The following is a 15,942-nucleotide window of genomic DNA, read 5'->3' as shown; positions in this document are numbered from 1 at the left end:
ACTGAAGGTAGCTTAAGTGATTTACAGGGCAACATCAAGTGAACCAATACTCACATTTTAGGGGTTCCCAGAAGGAGGAGAAAAGAAAAGGCATAAAACTTATTTGAAGAAATAATGGCTGAAAACCTCCCAAATCTGGGGAAGGAAACAAGATATTCAGATCCATGAAGTCCACAGAGTTCCAAAAAAGATGAACTCAAAGAAAACCACACCAAAACACATGATTAAAATGTCAAAAGTCAGGAGTTCCCTTCATGGCTCAGTGGTTAATGAACCCGACTAGGATCCATGATGATGTGGGTTCGATCCCTGGCCTCACTCAGTGGGTTAAGGATTCCATGTTGCTGTGAGCTATGGCGTAGGTCACAGACAGGGCTTGGATCTGGTGTTGCTGTGACTGTGGCGCAGGATGGCAGCTGTAGCTCTGATTAGACCCTTGCCTGGGAACTTCCATATGCAGTGGGTGTGCCCCTTCCCCAAAAAAAGTCAAACGTTAAAGAGAAATCTTTTTTTTTTTAAAAAAAATCTTTTTTCTCTCTTTTTACATATGGAAGTTCCTGGGCTAGGGGTTGAATCAGAGCTGCAGCTGCAGCTGCAGGTTTATGCCACAGTCACAGCAACACTGGATCTGAGCCGCATCTTCAACCTATGCCGTAGCTTACAGCAATGCCAGATCCTTAACCCATGAGCAAGGCCATGGATTGAACCCACATCCTCATGGAGACTATGATAAAAGCAGCAAGAGACAAATAAGTTGTCATGTAGAAGAGACCCCCTTCATTAGACTATCAGCACACTTTTCAGTAGGAACTTTGCAAGCCAGAGGGGAGTGGCAGGATATATTCAAAGTGCTGAAAGGAGAAAGGGGCCAACAAAGAATATTCTACCTGGCAATGTTGTTATTCAGAACTGAGAGATGGAGAGTTTTCCAGATAAGCAAAAGCTAAAGGAGTTCATTACTATTCTGGCCTTAAAAGAAATGTTAAAGGGACTTCTTTAACTAGAAAGAAAAATTGCTAACTCTAGTAATAAGAAATTGTATTAACACAGAAGTCTCATTGGAAGAAGTAAATCCATGGTAAAGGTGGTGAACTGACCACTTATAAAATTAGTATGAAGGCTGAAAGTAGTAAAAATAACTATAACCATAATAATGAGTTAAGCAATACATAAGATGAAAAGATGTAAAACAAACACATGAAATGGGGGGGAAGTAAGAGCATTAGAATGTATTCACTTAGGTTGTTCTCATGGTAACTGCAAAGCAAAGGTCTATAGTAGATACCAAAAGATAAATCAAAGCATGCCACTAAAAAAAGTCATTAAACTGCAAAGGAAGACAGTAAAGGATGAAAGGATCAGAGGAACTGCAAGCGTCCAGAACACAATTAACAAAATGGTAAAAGTACATACCTATTGACAATTACTTTAAATTTAAATAAACTAAATTCTTCAATTCAGAGTGATTGAATGGATAAAATATCCAGATATATCCAATTGCTGCCTTCAAGAGATTCACTTCACATGTAAGAACACACACAAAATACCATGCAAAAGAAAACCAAAGGAAAGCTCCAGGAGCTATGCTTCCATCAGAGGAAATAGACTTTTAAGGCAAAGACTGTAACAAGAGACAAAGAAGATCATCGCAGAATGATAAAGGGGTCATTTAACAAGAGGATGTAACACTTGTAAGTATTTATGCACATAACATAGGAGCACCTAATTATATAAAGCAAACATTAATAGACCTAAAGGGAGAGTAGACAAAAATAAAATTGTAGGGGACTTTAATACACCACTTCCAACAATTGTCAGATTATTTAGACAAAAACATCAATAAGGAAATATTGGCCTTAGACAACATGTTAGTCTGGATGGTCTTAACAGACATATAGCACATTCCATTCAAAAGCAACAGAATGCAGATTCTTCTCAAGTGCACATGGAATGTTCTCCAGGACAGACCGTATGTTAGGTTACAACAGGTCTTAATACATTTAAAAAGACTAAAATCATATCAAGTCTCTCTTCTGACCACAGTGGTACATACTAGAAATTAATTTCAGGAGAAAACCAGAAAATTCACACATAGATGGAGATTAAACAACATGCTACTGAACAACCAATGGGTATAAGAAGAAATCAAAAGAGAACATTTTAGAAATACCTTGAGACAACTGAAAATGGAAACACAACATACGAAATTATAGGCTGTAACAAAAGCAGCTCTAAGAGGGAAGTTCACAGCAACATATACCTGTATCAGGAAACAGGAACGCTCTCAAAAAACCGTCTCGAGGAACTAGGAAAAGAAGTGTTGAAGCCCGCAATGAGTAGAAGGAAGTATATAATAAAGATCAGAGAAACATAAAGACTAAAAAGACAATAGAAAAGATCAATGAAAAGATAAAATTGATCTTTTATCAAGCTACACTCAGAAAGCAAAACCTTCAGCTACACTCAGAAAGCAAAAAAAGAGAGAACTCAAAGTCAAAAATCAAAGAGGAGATGCTACATCTGATACCACAGAATCATAAGGATCGTAAGAGACTAATGTAAACAATTATATGCCAACAAATTGGACAACCTAGAAGAAATGGAACATACAACCTCCTAAGACTGAATCGTGAAGAAATATAAGATCTGAACAGGTACATTACTAGTAAGGAGATGGAACTAGTAATTACAAATCTCCCAACAAACAAAAGTCAGGACCCAGACCGCTTTTCTGATGAATTCTACCAAACATTCAAAGGAGAATTAGTACCATTCCTTCTCAAACTCTTTTTAAAAAACGGAAGAGGAGGGAACACTTCAAAACTCATCTTATGAGGCCAGCATTACCTTGACATGGAAACCAGACAAGGATGCCACAAGAAAAGAAAATTACAGGCCAATATCCCTAAAAACATGGATGTAAAATTCCTCAACAAAATATCAGCAAACCAAATTCAATAATACATTAAGAGGATCATATACCATGTTTAAGTTGGTTTCATTCCGAAGATGCAAAGATGGTTCATCAGTGTGATACAGCACATTAACAGAATGAAAAACTCATATGATCATCTCAATAGATGGAGAAAAAGCATTTTATATTTTCAACATCCATTTATGATAAAAACTCTCAATTAAGCGGGAATAGAGGGAACATACCTCAACGTAATAAAGACCATATATGACAAGCCCACAGCTCAAGTCATACTCAGTTCTGAAAAGCTGAATTCTCTAAGGTCAGAGAAGAGACAGGATGCCCACTCTTACCACTTTTTTCAACACAGTACAGGAAGTCCTAGCCAGAGCAATTAGGCAGGAAAGATGAATAAAAGGCATTCAAATCGTAAAGAGAGTAAAATTGTCACTATTTGCAGATGATGTATCATATACAGAAAACCTTAAAGACTCCATCAAAACTATGAGAATTAAAGAATTTAGGAAAGTTGCAGGACCTACAATCAAAACAGAAAAGTCCGTTGTTTCTATTCACAAACAATAAGCTATCAAAGGGAGATAGTAAAAAAATCCCATGTACAATTGCATCAAAAAAAAAAACAACAACACCTAGGAATAAATTTAACCAATGAGGTAAAAGGCCTCTAGACTGAAAAGTGGAAGACATTAATGAAAAAAGTGATGAAGACACAAATAAGTGAAAAGATATTCAGTGCTCATGAATTAGAAGACTACTGTTAAAATGCATACCACCCAAAGCAACACTCATGTTCAAAGCAATCCCTGTCAAAATTCCAATGCCATTTTTCACAGAAATGGAATAAAAAATCCTAAAATTTGTATGGAACCACAAGAGACCCTAAATAGTAAAATCAATCTTGAAAAAGAACCAAAAAACTGGAGGCATCATGCTTTGCAATTTCGAATTTTATTATAGAACTACAATAAGAGAGAACGGTATTGCCGTAAAAATAGAAAGATCAAGGGAACAGAATAGAGATCCTAGAAATATATCCACACATATATGGTTAATTATGACAAAGGAGGCAAGACTCTACAATGGGGGAAGGACAGCCTCTTTAATAAATAGTGTTGGGAAAACTAGACCACTATTTTACACCATACACAAAAGTTAATTCATAATGGAATTAGACTTGAATATAGGACTTGAAACCATGAAATTCTTAGAGGAAAACATACATGGTAAGCTCCTGACATCAGTCTTGGCTATGACTTTTTGGATCTAACAACAACAACAACAAAAATAAAAGGAAAACTAAACAAGTGGCACTACATCAAACTAGGAAGCTTCTGCACAGCAAAGGAAACCATCAACAAACAAAACAGCACCTACTGAAGAGGAGAAAATACCTGCAAATCTGATAAGGGGTTAATATCTAAAATATGTAAAGAGCTCATATAACCCAATAGCAAAATAGCAAATAATCTGAATTTAAAGATTTGAACAGACATTTTCCCGAAGAAGACATACAGATGGCCAATTTACGAAAAGATGGTCAACACCATTAATCACCCAGGACATGCAAATCAAAACCCTACTGAGATGTCACCTCATACCTGTTGAATGGCTATTTTCAGAAGGACAAGAAATAACAATTGCTGGTGAGAATGTAGAGAAAAGGGAGCCCTTGATTGCTGTTCACAGGAATGTAAGTTGGTGCAGCCACTACGGAAAATAGTATGGAGGTTCCTTAAAAAATTAAAAATAGAACTACCATATGATATAGCAATTCTACTTCTGGGTGTTTAACCAAGGAAACTGAAAACAGTAACTCGCAAAGATATATATACCCCTATGTTCATTGCAACATATCTCCATGCCAAGACGTGGAAGCCACTTAAGTGTTGACTGATGATGGATGGGTAAAGAAAGTGTGTGTATGTATATGTATTCACACACATACACACACACACACCACACACACACACACACACAGGAATATTATTCTGCCATAAAAAAGAATGAAATCGTGTCATTTGCAACAACATGAATGGACACTAGGGGCACTGTGGTGAAAATCAGAGAAAAATACTGTATGATCTATCTCACTTATATGAGGAATCTAAAAAAAAAATTGAGCTCACAAATACAGAGATCAGATTAGTGGTTGCCAGAAATAGGGGTGGGGGGGAACAGAAACTGGTGGAGGGGTCAAAAGTACCAATTTCCAGTTATAAAATAAGCCACAGGGATATAATGCATAGCGTGGGGTGACTACTGTTAATACTGTACTGCGGATCTAAAAGCGACTACAAAAGTCAATCTTAAAAGTTCTCATCAGAAGAAACAAAACTTTATGTATGGTGCTAGGTGTTAACTAGACTCATTGTTCCTTCATTTCATAATTTATACAAACATCACATCATTATGTTGGAAACCTGAAACTAATATAATGTTCTATACCAATTATACCTCAATTAAAATTAAAACAAAAACAAGCATCCTAGATGCCTCTTGCGGTGTGGTGAAGCGCAAAGTCTGTCCCAGTGGTCTGGGATTGCAGGTGAGGGGCTGACTGAGGGAGGGTGGGTCAGGCCAGATAATCTGAGCATGCTAGCAGGACTTCCTCTCACTGCCAGTCTCCGAGCACGCTGAGCAGCAGGTGTTTCTGGGAACACTGGCCACCATCAGCAGGGCTGCTCAGCTGCAGCTGAAAATCAACTTACCGTGCAGTGACTTCATTCCCAAGGTGTAGGACGGCCTCCGCAACGGAAGAGACTTGGGGAGAGAAGGGTACGTGCTACTGAAGAGGACGTCGTTGGGCAGGGCTTGGTCCAGAAGTGAAGCTCTTGAGGTGAAAAAGTGCTCCCTTTGGCCGCTGTAAATACTCTCATCGGACAGCGTTCTGTGCAAGGCCCGCCTTGAGGTGGGGGTGGTGGGAAAAGGAGACTGAGGAGAGGAGAGCGCGTGGAACTGAAAAACAGTGGCAGGACAACACAAAGTCAGTCTTCTGGGTCACACATCCCAGACCCAAGGGGTGGGGGTAGGTGGTTTAACAAAGTCACTCTTAGACACATCCCCCTAGATCCTGGAGCTCAGCTGGGAAGTCTGAAGGTCCACCATCTCTGTCCACATCCTTAAGAGCTAAAATGGGAGTTCCTGGAGTTCCCACTGTGGTGCAACAGAATCGGTGGCATCTCTGGAGCCCAGGGATGTGGGTTCGATCCCCGGCCTGTCACAGAATGTTAAGGACTCAGCATTGCTGTAGCTGTGGCACAGATTGCAACTGTGGCTCCGATCTAATCCCTGGCCTGGGAACTCTCTATGGCACAGGGTGGTCAAGAGAGAAAAACATAAAATAGGAGTTCCTGGTCATCACATCCTTATGACCCCGCACTCTGCCTGCAGCTCAGCGCTCAGAACAAAGTTCAGACATGTGATGAAGTGGATCCATCATCATCATGTCATGGTTATTAACACGACTTAAGGATCAGACACATGTGAGTTTTATCTGAATCGCATGTCTTTGACCAAATCACGGAATTGCTCTGAGCCCAATTCCTCACCTATGAAATGGGGGCACCTCTCAGGATTATCGTGAGGACCCTGTGAAACAATGATCACCACAGCATGTCCTGGCAGTGTCACAAAACAATGTTATGACCCTCAGGGGAACAGCCGTGGGGCTAGGAAGGTATCCTCAGAAGCTGGCCAAGTGACCACACGTCTGCTGAACAAGAGCATTTGATCATCACAATTTATCACTCGAGTAACAGGAGGCTCTTGAAAGCTTTAACTACTGATACTACATTTAACAAACTTGGGAGATGATTTGTTTTTTGAGATGGATCTCTGCTGGCGAAATAAAAACAGAGAAGTCATCTTTATAAATAACAAGCATTTATTCACTAATATACAAATGACAAAAGCTCCAGAGAGCTGTATCTCGTTAATGTCTTTTGCCTCTGTGACCAGATTTGGTGTTTACTTGAGATTTTGGTGCAAATAGCAAGCTTCAAAGAATCCCATTCATGGAGAAACGGCAGACACGTTAACAGTATCTCAATATCCAGCATGCTGAAGCCAACAGCGGGGTTCGGTGCAGTCACAGTTATCCTGATTCCGTTCCTCTTAGTCAAGTGTTCACCTTGGCAGGGAGAACAATATGCAGGTGAGGATGTGGGTGGGAGGGCTGAGTCACTGCTGGCAGGAAGCCACTGTGAACCTTTCCATGACGCTTTGAGAGGACAGAGAGAGAATGACTGGGCAATGGCTCCATCTGGGAGACAGAGGACAGAGTTGATGCCCAGACTCACTCCTGTGCTCTGGGGTCTAATCTGCTTCCATCCACCAAGCCACAGGTTAAGTCGGAGCTCCCACGATGTGGTATGCACAGCTGCGGCAGCAGCGTGGAAAACTTATTAATCACATGCCTTGTAAATGAGCCCCAGATGTAGCCAAATGCGTTCATTTTTCAAAAATCACGATGAGTTAAACCCAGAGTACATATGCGCGTACCTTGAAAACTAAGCTGCTGTGATAAATGGTTTGTGAGTCTTTAAGTGGAGGGGACTTGATATAGAAATGATGACTTCCTTTCTCACTTCACAGAGAAGAGGGGGCATTTGAGAAGTTAAGGGCTGTGCTAATTATAATTAAAAAAAAAAAAAAAAACCCACACAAAAACGAGACCATCTCCCTCTACCTGCAAGGTTCTGGCACTGTCACATAAGGCCCCTGCCGTGGCAACAGGCCAGATCTCGGATCTGTTTACTCAAAAACTGCTCTCAATCTTTCTTAGCATCTCCGGGTTTGACAAAGGGGTTTCCTTTTCCAGTGAATATTCCCACCTTGATGATTTTACAGGAGAGAGATTTTCTTCCAGGTCTAGTTTTAGCCTCTTTGGGAAACATTAATATACATCAAGGCAGTAAACAGCTACCTTGAGGAGATCCTTTGAGCAGCATGACTTATTAAAAGTTTTAACATCCTGCCCTAAAGGTAGGCAGGGAGGAGATGAAAGGAAGTAATCTGCCTCGATACTTTCTCTGCACGAAACAACAGGGCTTAGTTTGGTCCCCTGACCCCAGCCCTCTTTGGTTCCAGTCTTACAGGTGTATGCACCTCTCCAGGTCTTGAGAACATCCTTGGCTTTCCCCCAGGTCATACCTGAGACTGCTGAGTGGCGCTGCTGGCCCCTGGGAAAGAACCGTAAGAGTGGGTGCAGACTTGGAAGGAATTTTTAGAGCACATCAGGAAAGAGGTTCTCAAAGGGTGCTGCAAGGAGCCCTAGGGTTCCTTCTCATATCACTGCTTGGGGAGATGAGAAAGGTTCAGGTGGGGCCCTGGAGTCCAAGACACCCCACCCTCCCATCAGACAATCTTTGCTTTCTTAGTTCTACATACTGGACTTCCACATACGATCTTATCAGGGGAAAAAAAAAAAAAAAAAAAAAGAAAAGGGTTCTGAACTCTACAGTCATTTGGGCACCACTGATCTAGTCTAACCCTGTTTCCACGCCAAGGAGTAAGGCCTAGAGAGGCGGCGTCTTGCTGCAGGTCAGCCTCCATCCCCTTCCCACCCTTGCCAGGCCTCCTGGCTCGCAGTGAAACAGGTTACCCACACTTGCAAGTATCAGCTCTTCCTGAACGCTGGAGCCACAGAGCCTCCTCCGTTGGTGGGTTATCTGAGAGTGTTGGCTGGAGAGCAGGGCTCTCAGTTTGCACGACTGTCTGTTCACCTGCCAGACTGTATGCAGCCCTCGGGGAAAATACGGTGATCCCACCTCGGCCTGCCAGTGAGCTTTCCTGGAATGTTACAGCTCTGCCATTTTCCTTGAGGTACGCACTCCACCTCTCAGCCTGCCCCGCCTGCCCAGTGGCGTGCAGCCACCTTCTGCAGCAGACAGTTCACTCTGCTGGCAAACGAGCCTTGGAAGAATGCTGTCATTTGATCCTCATGATGGCTCATAGGTAGCACTTGCTATCCGAGAAAGCCAATGTGCCAGGAGTGGGTTCCAAGGACCTCAGCCCAAAGCTGGTCGCTCCTCGTACCTGAAGCCTGATGTAGTGGCTCAGAGCCCTGAGTCTGGCATGGCCTGGAGGGCTTTTCTCAAAGGCACTCTGGCCTGACAGAGCAGAGGCAAAGTTGTTCAGATGATAAGTCTCAGGAGACACACAGAGCTACTTAGCTGAACTCATCTGAAACCAAACCAAAACGGATGAAACGAGAGAGAAAACAGAGCCTGCTTCCAGCCTTTTCACCATCACAATTTAGCCAGCAGAAGCACTTTCTTTGCCGAGGGTCTCATGGCAATATAGTCACAACATAAAGAATGTGCACTCCTGTTTCAAATAGGAATGTTAAAGTAATTCATTTTGGAAACAAAAGCCAAGACCTGGACTAACGGCAAGACAGACATTTGCTTTCAATTATTTCCACTGGATGAGTAAATTAAAAGAATGAAAGCTCTGAGCTTGCCCCTTTCCAAAAATGTTAAACTTAGAACTGGAGGAAAGATTCCTTTTGGAGCAGGTTTTATTTTCCTCTGACCTCAAAGAAAAATCTGAGATAATTTTTATTTTGAAACTAGTTGTTAGAAATTTTAATACACTTCTTTTGGGTTTTTTGATGGATAAAGAAAGAAGTTTCAAGTACTGTCTTTTTGCGAGGTTGCTAAGGAAACCATTGGTACCCCGGGTGATGAGTCAGAGCTGCTAAGTGCTGGCTTATAAAATAGAAATTACAGAAATCAAGAACAGCTTTAAAGTCTTTAAAATGATTTATGATGTTTATGTTAATACATCGCTGGCTTCTCAGCAAAACTCCAGGATGGTCTCTGGAGTGCATTTCATCTCTGTAAATGTTGATCTGTAAGTTTAGAAGGTGTATCTGACCTATCTGGAGGAAGATGCATACAGACGTGTGGCACACACACGCACACACAGGCATGTGTGTGTGCACACAAACTAGTACGGTGATGAGAAAGACTGGATGAGACAGGACCACGCAGCTCATCCAGCTGGGCATGTCTCTCACCCTCTCATCACAGTTTGAGGATGGAGAGTGGTTAAGGAAATATGTTAGCTTCTATTTTCAATCAATTCTCAAAGGTCTTCTTGAATTAAGCTTTCTAGTCACTTTAAACAGACTACAAATCATTTAAATAAGAACCTAGTGAACAGAAAACATCAAAGTTTGCAGCCATGACCTTCTTGGGGGTGGACTCCCGTCTCCCAGGGCCACCTAGTACACTGCAGAAGCAATGCCTTATGTTTAGAGTGATACCTTTGGGCCCAGCTCCACCAACATCAGCTCTGAGTCCAGGAGTGTGAGAAGGCACAAGGAAGAAAGGACAAGGAAGCAGAGAGCTTTTTTTTTTTTTTTTAATTAAAAAACAAACAAACAAAAAAATAGCCACATGCACAGCATATGGAAATTACCAGGCCAGGGACTGAATCTGGCAGGTGCAACAATACCAGATACTTTAACCACTGTGCTGTGCCTTGGATTGAACCTTAACCTTCCCCATGACCTGAGATGCTGCAGTTGGAGCCTTTTTTTTTTTTTTTCTTTTCTTTTTTTTTTGCTTTTTAGGGCCACATCTATGGCATATGGAGGTTCCAAGCTAGGGGTCAAATCGGAACTATAGAGGCCAGCCTGCACCACAGCCACAGCAACGTGGGATCCAGGCTGCGTCTGTGACCTACACTGACGCTCAGAGCAATGCCAGATCCTTAACCTATTGAGCAAGGCCAGGGATCGAACCTGCATCCTCATGGATACTAGTTGGGTTTGTTACTGGTGAACCACAATGGGAACTCCTGCAATCAGATTCTTAACCCACTGAGGCACAGTGGGAACTCTGAAAACACAGAGACTTGAGTGGGCTTCAGGGGTCCTTCAAACTCAAATGAGCAGAACAAACCCTTCCACATGGTTGTGCAAAGTGTGGCCACTGACACACCCACACACTCTGAGCCAGTGTTGGGGACTGGGCAGGGAGGGAGCCTGGGTTAGGACCCGACAGACGGCACTAAAGCCCTTTGAGAAAACTTTCTGTCTGACAAGGGAGCCACTGGTGTCTCTGCGGAATTCTGAGACGCAATGTCATCTGAGTAATGATGTCAAGAAAGAGTGCGGCTTGTGCACCGAGAGTAGGACACGTCAGAACAGTGGAATACTGGCCGTTAAAAGGAACAAAATACCGGCATTTTTAGCAACATGGAGGGACCTAGAAACTATCATGCCAAGTGAAGTCACTCAGACAATGAGACACCAACAGCAAATGCTATCACTGACATGTGGAATCTGAAAAAAGGACACGATGAACTTCTTTGCAGAACAGAGACTGACTCACAGACTTTGAAAAACTTACGGTTTCCAAAGGAGACAGTTTGGGGGTGGGGTGGGGGGTGCAGTGGGGGTGTGGGATGGAAATCCTATAAAACTGGATTGTGATGATCACTGTACAACTATAAATGTAATACATTCATTGAGTAATTAAAGAAAGAAAGAAAGAAAAAAGCTATGAGGGTAGGGACAGGTTAATCTAAACCCATTCTCCAGAGAAGTGGCTGCAGGGACAGAACATTTGGAAAACTCCGTGAATTAATTATTGGGACAACTGGGTGATGGCAGGAAGTGGGGTCCAATGAAGAGGAGCCAGAAACCGCCACTTCCTAGAAGATATAACTGCTTGCCAAGACTGGCCTCTAAGTGCTATTTACCCCCAAGCTCTGTACTCTACCTTAAAGTTCTTCTGGGATTCAGGAGTTGGACTTTCCAGGTCAATGAGTTTCTTGAGATCCTCCTCAATGGTGGACTTCGAGGTTGGCTTTGGGGATGCCCGGAGGTCCCTGGTTGAGGCGCGCAGCCTGGTGTGGGCTATTTCATTGCCATCACTCTGATGACGCCTTGAAAGAAGAGGAAGAGAGGGTAGAAATTAAGTAGACAAGGTTGACTCAAGGGCATGATGGGCTCTGAAGGAGGTAAGTCAGTGGAGACCGATTAAAGGAGAGAACAGGAAAATTACTTCTGTTCAATTTCATTAGAATCTAAATGCTTGTTAGAGAAACAAAACCAATCTGAAATACAAAATTAAAAGCCTGATGAATAAATTACTCTTTCACAGGAAACTATTAACTCTCCTGAGCTAAGATTAGCAACAGACTTATTAATAAAAGGCCACAGGGTATGAAACCCAAACTCAATCTTTGTACAAATAAAAACAAAGTCATTGATTGAATTTTTTTTTTTTTTTTTTTTTTTTGGCTATACTACTTTGTCAAAAAGTTCTTTCTGTTCAGAGGTAATCACTTACTTTCTCACAGTCCCTGTGGGGCCTCCTGGCCCAGTTAGGAATTACATGGGAAGGCTGTGATTGATAGCATCAAAGAGACAAGTGTGGTCTTAGCATCAGAGGGGCGATTATTCTGAAGTTTGTTCTCTAGACATACTCTTTCCTAGGAGACTTAAGATTCTCAATGCAAACGTTCTGCCATACATCTTATTTAGGGAATGTGGCAGAGAAACAACTTAAGACAAGCTTCCCTTAGGAAAGAAAAAACTCGCCACCAAACCACCCCCTCCCCCACCTCCTAGCCCAGCCTCCTCTCTTGTAGGAAATTGCCCCAACCTTTTCTGTTCTCCATCATGTTAAAAGCAACGAGAAGCACAAGAATCCTTACTTTCTGGTGTCCATAAATCCCACGGAGTTTATGGTTCCTTCGGGTTTCTTCCAGCCAATCAGGTACTTGCTAGTAGCGCCCTGGCGTGGGTAGAAGGTCCGAGGCCCCGAGGAGGAGGCGGCGGAGGAGAAGGATGGGGCGAGCTGCGAGGAGGTGGCCGGGTGAAGTTCTTCTTTAGGTGAGCTTCTGGCACTGGTGAAGACAACCGGGCTGGCAGAATGTCGGGAGCTCATGGTGCTGAGGGAAAGCAGGACAGAGACAAAATGCCGTGTGTGCACCTGTGCCCCTGCCCGGGGTCAGCACAGCAGCTATAAAAGTATCGCCCAGAGCAGGGTTATGGGCAGGTGAAAGAACACCGAATACGGCATAAAATATGAATGGGGTTGGCCGGCCTTCTTTGCTTTCTTGCTTTAATTTAAATGTCTGCTATCAACATGAAAGATGGGGACCGGGGCTTATTCTGCACTTCGAGTTGAAAAGCTGAAACAGGTAAGACTGTCAGGGACACTCTGAAGTCCATGAGCACTACTGAAGGTTGTTATGGTGAAGCCCAGAAGAGCCCCGTGACTGAGGTGGGCAGTAAAAGGGCCAGACAGTATCGATGGCTGTCTGTCTTGCCTTCCTCAAAACGAAGGGTCACTGTGACATCCCCCAGGAGGGGAGAGAGGATTGGATCAGGCACACAGCCCTCCACACACTCATGACCAAGGCCAAAGGGGCACCTGCAGGTCTCCTTCCCCCTGGCATCTGGCATTAACCTTGAGTATCGAAAAGCTGTTTATCAGGATGAAACTGGACCACTGTTTTATACCACACACAAAATTAACTCATAATGGATTCAAGACTTGAATGTAAGACCTGAAATCATGAAACTCCTATAAGAAAGCATAGGGTAAACTCATTGATGCTGCTCTTAGTAGTGGTTTTTGGATTTGACACCAAAAGTAAGGGCAATGAAAGCAAAAATAAATTAGAGGGACTACAGCAAACCAAAAGAGGTTTTGTGCAGCAAAGGAAACCATCAACAAAATGAAAAGGCAACCTCCTGAATGGGATAACATATTTGCAAATCACGTATCTGATAACATCCAAAGTAAATAATGAACTCATACAACTTGGAAAGAGAAAAAGCAAACAATCCGAATTTTAAAAAGTGGGTAGAACATCTGAGTCAACATTTTTCCAAAGATGACAAACAGTTGGCCAACAGGTATATGAAAAGGTGCTCAACATCACTAATCATCGAGGAAATGCAAATCAAAACTACAGAGCCCTCACACCTGTTAGAATGGCTATTATCAAAAAGATAAGAGATAGCAAGTGTGAGTGAAGATGTGGATAAAAAGGGAACCCTTGTGGACCGCTGGTAGGAATGTAAATTGGTGCAGCCACTAGAGAACAATATGGACATTCCTCAAAAATTAGAAACCAAATTCCTAGATTTGGAGAACATGCTGGTAGTTGTCTAAGGAGGAGGATGGAGGGGGGGTGGGATGGCTGAAGAAGGTTCAAAACATAACAAACTTCTAGTTATAAGATCAATAAATCTTGGGGATGTTCTATTGGGTTTCCTGACCAAAAATAAAAAAACTGTTCATCGTCAATGTGTTATAAACCTTGGTTAGAAATGATAAAACTAGGAGTTCCCTTCGTGGCACAGTGGTTAATGAATCCAACCAGGAACCATGAGGTTGCATGTTCAATCCCTGGTCTTGCTCAGTGGGTTAACGATCCGGCATTGCTGTGAGCCATGGTGTAGGTTGCAGATGCGGCTCGGATCCCGAGTTGCTGTGGCTCTGGTGTAGGCCGGTGGCTGCAGCTCTGATTCGACCCCTAGCCTGGGAACCTCCATATGCCACAGGAGTGGCCCGAGAAAAGGCAAAAAGACAGAGACAAAAAAAAAAAAAAAAAAAAAGAAATTACAAAACTAAAGCACAGGAAAATCTACTCAACAGTTGGTAATAACCTATGAGGGAAAAAAGAATATGCACGACTGATTCACTCTGCGGTACACCTGAAACCAGCACTGACAACGACACCACTTACAACACTGTAAGTCAACTGTGTTCCAATAAAAATTTTAAAATATACATATAAGAAAAGAAATATAAAAGTAAAGCCCTGTAGGACTCAAGGAGAAGACTACTTATACTTTTTAAACTGAAGAAGAATTTTCAAAACTATGAGAGTTTAAGTTGACTGCAAACCTGGACAGCCTTTAACCGTGGGTTTCCACGTTTCCTTCCCAGGGATCTCACGGACCTACATTCACACCCTGCCCAGTTCTCCAGCTTAGGCTGAGACTAGAGGGTCACTATAATGGACTTTGTTACTGAAAACTGAGTTCATAGGATGGAGCTCAAAGCATTCCTCAACAGCACTTCCATTTGTCAAAAACTAATGGTCCTGATCTGAAAAAGCATGGACTTTAGCTAATGAGAATGAATCAATATTAATTCTTCAGCTATGACAAACAGTAACATAAGACGATGAAGACAGGAAAATGGGTAAATAGTATATGGGAAATCTCTGTATTATCTTTGGAACATTTCTGCAAATCAAAAACTATTCTAAAATAAAAAAGTTTATTATAAAAATCTAAGCCAAAACCCCCAAAATACAACAAAAAACCCCTAATGGTCCAGAGATCTCACACACACACACACACACACACACATGATTCTTGAACTCCACATCAAACCTTACATAAAAATCAATTCCTGCTGGAATTTAAATGTAGATCTAAAGATTCTGGACTATTACACGGAAGAACATCTTTATGATAGAAGCAGAGATCCCTTTAATAGGATCATAAAGGAAATGATTGAATCTCATTAAAATTAAGAACTTCTATTCATCAAAAGACAAAGACAAAAGAACAGCAGGCAGGTGCGGCCGTAAAAAAGACAAAAGAACCAAAACCAAAAAACAAAATAAAAAACAAACAACAAATGAAATCTGACCCCTCCCCTGAAAAAATGACTAACCTACTCTAAACCCTCTAATATTTTTTTCCCCAAAGATTTTCCTTCCTTCCTTCCTCCTTCCCTCCCCTGCCCCGGCCCTTTCTTTCTTTCTTCAGGGCCACACCTGTGGCATATGGAAGTTCCCAGGCCAGGGGTGGAATTGGAGCTGCAGCTGCTGGTCTACACCACAGCCATAGCAATGTGGGATCTGAGCCACATCTGCAACCTATGCTGCAGCTTGTGGCAATGTTGGATCCTTAATCCACTAAGTGAGGCTGGGGATTGAACTCACATCCTCATGGATACTAGTTGGGTTCTTAACCCACTGGACTACAATGGGAACTCCCCAAAGACTTTTCTATCTAGAGA

The 15,942-nt window shown here is 42.3% G+C and overlaps 1 protein-coding gene across 42 annotated transcripts in view; it reads right to left on the bottom strand.

The window, feature by feature from the left end:
- The window catches only part of SIPA1L1 (signal induced proliferation associated 1 like 1), a 378,935-nt gene that overhangs the window by 13,472 nt on the left and 349,521 nt on the right, over window positions 1-15,942 (bottom strand). For all 42 annotated transcript variants that reach the window (XM_013989146.2, XM_021099427.1, XM_021099444.1 and 39 more), the window contains 3 exons: window positions 12,608-12,844; window positions 11,668-11,833; window positions 5,644-5,890 (listed from right to left, as the gene is read on the bottom strand). In XM_013989146.2, coding sequence (XP_013844600.1) covers window positions 5,644-5,890; window positions 11,668-11,833; window positions 12,608-12,844 — 650 coding nt within the window. The remainder of the gene's footprint in view (window positions 1-5,643; window positions 5,891-11,667; window positions 11,834-12,607; window positions 12,845-15,942) is intronic.

Source organism: Sus scrofa, chromosome 7 (assembly GCF_000003025.6).
Source record: "Sus scrofa isolate TJ Tabasco breed Duroc chromosome 7, Sscrofa11.1, whole genome shotgun sequence".
NCBI classification, from domain to species: Eukaryota; Metazoa; Chordata; class Mammalia; order Artiodactyla; family Suidae; genus Sus; species Sus scrofa.
This window is presented reverse-complemented; position numbering and strand designations above follow the sequence as displayed.